Here is a 6426-nt window from a genome sequence, read left to right as displayed (position 1 = left end):
AATTGGGCGGCACCAGTCAGGAGGAAGGAGTTGTGACGTCACGTGGGTAGGGTCTATAGTCAGGTGCGCCTTATAGTCCAAAAATTACGGGACATATTACAGGTCGTGTCTATTGAAAAATCTACTTCTACTTTACTTTTTACTACAAATTATTAATTAATTGTCTTATATCAATCTTCCAACCTAATTAACATCTACTGAAATGGCAAACAAGGAAGTTAATGAAACAAAAGTGTCCTTTACTTTAGCTTTGCTGCTCGCCATGCTGTTTCAAAACCCTTTCGGTTGTTGGCGCCATGACACGGCCCCTCCCCTCCCTTTCCTCCTGTTCACCCAAGACAAGGCAGTCGCTTTTGCTCCAAATGTGGTCATGACGTTGCCGGTGCTGGAGACTCCGCTATTCCGATTGGCCCATCGAGCTGTCAATCACCATCCATCACACAGACGCTTTCATGGCCGGGCTAAATATTGTCAACATCGTCACCGCTACATTTCAACTGGATTTTGAAGCCACATAGGGTAGGACGACTTGCACAGAGAACCTTTTTTGTATTATCATGTAAAAGTTCCCTCTCCCTGCTAGTTGAGCTCCTTTAACGTTAGGGTTCCTTCATATCTGGGTGCTAGCAGTCGCGTTCGCCGTTGTAAGTAAAGCCTATGGCAACAACTAAATAAAAATCGCGGTGCATAATCAACTAACTTCTTGGATGCATGTACAAACATGATTACTGATAAGATTGCTTTTTCCCCCTTATTATTATTATAGTAAAGCTTAAAATAGTGCTGTACAGTAATGGGGGGGATTACTTTCTTTGGCTTGGGTTGCAAAATGTCAGGAATTTTTCAAAAGCATCCCTTTGAATCTACTTCATAAAAATTAACAGAAATGCTTTTTGGTTATGATTTTTTTGGAAATGTGCAACGTTGCTCTTTGGTTCTTAGTAATTGGAAGAAATCATTTCTCAACTTGTAAAAATACTGTTATCAAATAAGCCAATATAAGAATGAATGAGTTGGCTTGCAGAAATCACGGTGGGTGAGTAGTAGGGCTGCAGCTATCGAATATTTTAGTAATTGAGTATTCTACTGAAAATGTCATTGATTAATCGAGCAATCGGATAAAACATTTTTTATTTAGGTAAAGAGCAATTAAAAATATACATGAGAAAACAAGACATTTCACCTAATAATGAACCCTTTTTAGACAACCGATGTCTTTACTTTAGATGTACTGTACATTTTTGAAAACAGCCCGCATTTGCATCTCAGATGTGACTAGAAAAATAAAATAACAAATTCACTGCTGTCACTCTAAAAACGTACGTATGTGACATCAGCGCGTTGTGCCGCATTAAAAGTAGTCCGGGCAAAACGTGATGCTTAGAGCTGGCAAAATTAAACGATTCCTTGAGGCGAATAAAATTCCTCGATTAAACTTGTGTTTTTCGAGTTATTCGAGTAATCGTTTCAGCTCTTGTAAGTAGTTGGCACATCTGCTAATAATTTTAAAACTCGCTGTTTGAATCTCAGGTTTTTAATTCACTACATCTGCTGTTTCTGTATGTTCAGGTTTGCCTTGCAGCAGATTTCCATGTACAAACTTTTTCTGCTGAGGCATGGGGAGGGGGCGTGGAACCGGGAAAACCGTTTCTGCAGCTGGGTCGACCAGAAGCTGAGTGAGGATGGCGTGAAGGAGGCCAGGGATTGCGGCCGGCTCCTGAAAGAGCTGGGCTACAAGTTTGACATGGTGTTCACCTCCATCCTGAGCCGCTCCATCCAGACGGCCTGGTTGGTCCTGGAGGCCATGGGCCAGGAGTGGGTCCCTGTGGTGAAGTCATGGCGGCTCAACGAGCGCCACTACGGAGCTCTGATAGGCTTGAACAGGGCAGAAATGGCAGCCCAACACGGAGAGGAGAAGGTGAAGTTGTGGCGGAGGAGCTATGACGTCACGCCGCCTCCCATAGATGAATCGCATCCATACTTCAGTGAGATCTACTCCGATCGCAGATACAGCACGTGCGATGTAGAGAAGGAGAAGTTGCCGCGGGCGGAAAGCCTGAAGGAGGTGTTGGACAGACTGCTGCCGTATTGGGAAAGCACTGTGGTACCTGAGATACGGCAAGGCAGGACGGTACTCATTGCGGCTCATGGAAACAGCTGCCGGGCTCTGCTGAAATACCTGGAAGGTTCGCTACAGTTTTTATTTACAAAAGGCTTACACATGCAAATAACGAGGATGAGCTTGATCCCTTTTCCAAACAAAGAAGTCCATCTACTAACCAGGCGGATACATGGCATCGTTCATAGGGTCAAAATTGCCACACAGTGGATTTTCACCTCTCAAGCTGAATTAAAAAATAATGGTGCGAGTTTAATGCTTGATGAATTCAGCATGTGTTAATGTCATTTATCAACCATGCGACAAATTGCAACCACTGGTTTTCCATCTTCTTGGGGAACAAAACATCAGTTTTTAAAATTATTTTTTTCATGAATGAATTTATTGCGTCAGTACTATTCAAAATAGTGTTCCGATTAATATTTCAATAATGGAGTAAAAACAAAACACAGTTATCCCTCAATCTCAGGGGACCTATTTTGGGCAATTACTTAGTTTCTGCTTGCGACATGTGTAGTCTGTTTGAATAAGTGAACATGCAATTTCACTGCTACAGTTTATAAAATGTTAAATTAGGTTCTTTCAGATTAATTTTGTGTCATTTAAATAAGCATTGAGCAGCAGCTCTCATATGAATGTGCTTGTCAAGTGTCATGCTACGCCAGAAATGGAAGCTTGAACCTGCTCAAAAAGGCCACTAAGTTTAGGTTACATTCAACATCCGCATTGACCTTTAATAATGCTGTACTCATCGGCTGCAGGCTAGTCACTTTCTTTACATTTTCTGGTACATGTACTTATGAAGTAACAGCGAGACCATGACTTTTGAGTTGGATTTGTTTCTTGACCAAGCTTGACGCTCAATTTACTTGTACAGTGGTACCTCAACATACGTTCCGTTCGATATCCTACTTAAAATTTGACTCGTCATTTGTATCGAAATAAGACGAAATGCTCAAAATACGAAGATTTACAACATTGTCGCTATTTCATTGTTTTTCCGGCAGCATGGCAGAATTTCTTGTGTTAGAAATTAACATGGGTCCAAAGAAGGTTAGTGCAGGCGTTGAAAAAAGGAAAATGGTGCCGCTTACTAGAGGTGTGCATCAGCACTGCCCTCACGATTCGATTCGATTACGATTCGGAGGGCCACGATTCGATTCGATTCGATTCAGAGGGCCACGATTCGATTCGGCAATGCATCACGTTGCATTAAAGCCTGGGATGCATTAAAATGCTAAAGCAAAGCATATTTTTCGTGAATCATGAGGCAACACAAGCGGTCAGACATTAAACAACTTTTTATAGGCTCTTGTGTCATTCCTGGTTGTAGTCAAATGAAAATAGTAATATATTAAAAAAAAATAAAAAAAAAACATCACAGCATTTAATTAGTGCTTTGAATGAGACCAGGGCTTTTTTTTTTTTTTTTTTTTTACACACAGTAGCAGCCTTTCATTTTTTACACACCGCATAAGTTTGGTCAAGTTTCCCACCAACCTCATAGAAGCCAAAATGTCTCCATATGCCTGCTTTCAATGTCTTTGGTGGGTCAATAATCTTTCGCGCTCCCTCTTTCTCCGCTTCAGCCATTGTTGTTATGTCTTATCTCTAGCTTTCTCGATTGCCACTGCGCAATTGCGTATGTCTGTGACGTTACTCCCATCAGGAAGCAGATTTGGGTTCCTCGTCCCCCCTGCATTGCTTGTACAGTAGCTCCCTCTACAGGTAAACATGAGAATAATAATACAAATGGGGAAACCAAATCCATTGCATCACCAGAAGATTTTTGAACGGACTTATATATTTTAATATGTGCTGAATCGATTCGGCTTGTTGCCCGCATCGAATCGCATCGTCCATGGCCCGCATCGGGATGCATCGCCGCATCGATTATTGTTGACACCAGTACCGCTAACCATTGAAATGAAGTTGGAAATGATAGAAAAATATGAGTGTGGTGAGCGTGTCATTGTAACAACATGAAAAAAAGTAAAAACATCCCACTATACTGCTCCTCTCTCTCGTCAGTCACAGTGCGTTCAGGAACAGCATGCAAAACACAACCGCCACATTAGAACCCGATTTGTTACATTATTATTATACCGATTTGTATTGATCATTAATTTGTTTTGTTATGTGTAAATGTTAGTTGTAATTGTACCGGCAGTATTTACTAAGGATGTAGAGTAGGTTTCTGGGCTGTAAAACCAATTAATAAAAATTATAATGTATTCTTAGGGGAATATCCTGCTCGACATACGATCATTTCGACTTAAAAAACAGTTTCTGGAACAAATTAATCTTGCATGTAGAGGTACCACTGTATTTTGAGTCAATTTTTCAATTGAAATGGAATCGAAATGCCTGAAACTGTGCTGTAATTTCAACAGGGATATCGGACGATGATATTGCCAGCGTAACTTTACCGACGGGGATCCCAGTGCTGCTGGAGCTGGATGAGCAGCTGAAGCCCGTTAAAGCACGTCAGCTTCTGGGAGACCAGCAGAAAATTCAGGCGGCCATTAAGAAGGTGGAGGATCAGGGAAAAGCCAAAGTGTCTACTTGAGCTGGATGTTAGATAGTTTTCAAATGAGAATAAAAGAAATAAACTAATAGCTACTGAAGATAAACTGCAGGAGAAGAGAAAGTCTTAATGTGAAATGTGTGCTTGTTTGACCGGTCTACCACTGTGGAAAAGAAGATGTCAGTTCCAAATTGATGAACATGGCATAGTTTGTTTACTAAATAATGCATTCATCCTAGCTAAACTGTGGTGCTACATTTAAAAAACAATTAAACTTGGTCTGTTACTTGATTAGATTTATTTCAATACTTGTAAGTTGCTGTCATTGTATCAGTCAACCATATACAGCTTCCCTATTGCTACCACCCCTGAGGAAAAAGCAACAGTTTGACAGTTGTTTAAATACATAAATGCCCCCAGTGAGAAATTGGTGTTTTTACATGAATAAATAATATAAAGTATGACTTATACCCACAACGGGTCAGGACACATAAGTGGATTTTGACGCAAGAAACCTGTTGATCTTAAATCAGTTTTATGAAATATCTGTGAACAATTTAAGGGATTGAGAATCCCTTATCAAAGCTACAGTGTCCCAGATGCTTAATGTTGATTGCATTGTTACTGTTTTCATTGTTTTTGATGCACTTATTCGATTTGTGTATTGTTACAATATGCTAAAAGGCACTTCCGACTCAGCTAACGCGATGTCTTCCAAAAGCATTTCTTTGAATGTTAGGAAATCTGCTGCTGTTATGCCTGACTGCTTACTTTTGCTTTTTAACAGCCACTCCTGCTTAATATGCACTGGTGAATGGTAGATGAGTGGATGGAAATTAGAAGCAAAATGTATAAACATTTAGCACTGTTGTACAAAAGTTGTTGTACTTCAACAAAATTGAGTTCGCACTACAAATAAATAAACTGCTCTGTTGCATGCAGTCTAAATGTTCAAAATTCTTTTGAACTACAACTGGAAAAAGCTCAAAAAGGAACTGTTTTTTGTCACTCATTGAAAGTGAAATCGTTTTTTTTTTTTTGTGTGTGTGAAGCAAATAAAAATGTTAGTTGTCTAAAATTTTCCTTGTTTCTTTCAGACTTTGCTAGAACAGCTATGATGGAAGAGATAACAATATGGTATTATTATTGAAATTGTGGTGGTCCTTGCCCAGACTCACCTTTACTTCTACTTTTATTTTTGTAACACTTCCTATTTTGACATGTGGATTTAGTTTAACCTTGGGTGTGGCAAACCTGGAACAGCTAGAATATAGCTTTTGAACTTTTTCAACCTAAATCCAGCATTGGATCGGTGCATGTGTCGCTGCGACCGACTGTGAATAACTGAAGCGGATTGTGGGATGGCCCCCTACTTGAAGACGTGGGCAGTGAAGGTCGAATCTGACCCCTCAATTTCATTATGAAGTCTCTGGTTTTACATTTTGAGCCTATCATGCATAACCTATATCAGGATACTTTTTTCCAGCATTTTTACAACACTGCAGGCATGATCAGAAATAATCACCAAAATGTCCATTGTAGTGAACACTGGCTATTAGACCTTTGCTTTTGGATGGTCAACTTTTAATTGACACTTGTTGACAAAGAGACGAAGTACTCTGACTGATCTTTTGATGATATTATGGACCACAGCTGAGAATATCTTAGAATTACTTGCAAATATATGAAAATTAATTGTTGTTTTCAAATCATTGGACTTATTTTTATTCATGCAGTTCTCAAAATGGCAAACCTCCCCCCATCCTTGCTTGTGAACAAC

The 6426-nt window shown here is 39.9% G+C and overlaps 1 protein-coding gene across 1 annotated transcript; it reads left to right on the top strand.

Moving 5' to 3' along the window:
• Nucleotides 1-392: 392 nt before the first annotated feature.
• On the top strand, nucleotides 393-5587 carry bpgm (2,3-bisphosphoglycerate mutase). Its single transcript, XM_057836653.1, has 3 exons — nucleotides 393-519; nucleotides 1570-2186; nucleotides 4513-5587. Exons 2-3 carry the CDS (start codon nucleotides 1592-1594, stop codon nucleotides 4686-4688), a joined length of 771 nt encoding a protein of 256 aa, XP_057692636.1. The 5' UTR covers nucleotides 393-519; nucleotides 1570-1591; the 3' UTR covers nucleotides 4689-5587.
• The last annotated feature ends 839 nt before the right edge of the window (nucleotides 5588-6426 follow it).

The sequence above is a fragment of the Corythoichthys intestinalis genome, chromosome 5 (genome assembly GCF_030265065.1).
Source record: "Corythoichthys intestinalis isolate RoL2023-P3 chromosome 5, ASM3026506v1, whole genome shotgun sequence".
Taxonomy (NCBI): domain Eukaryota; kingdom Metazoa; phylum Chordata; class Actinopteri; order Syngnathiformes; family Syngnathidae; genus Corythoichthys; species Corythoichthys intestinalis.
This window is presented reverse-complemented; position numbering and strand designations above follow the sequence as displayed.

Bases quoted from the DNA above. Each gene is read 5' to 3' on its own strand.
- bpgm (XM_057836653.1), top strand. From the start codon at position 1,592: ATGTACAAACTTTTTCTGCTGAGGCATGGGGAGGGGGCGTGGAACCGG. The intron at 2,187-4,512 runs GTTCGCTACAGT...TAATTTCAACAG, and splicing joins TCTGCTGAAATACCTGGAAG to GGATATCGGACGATGATATT.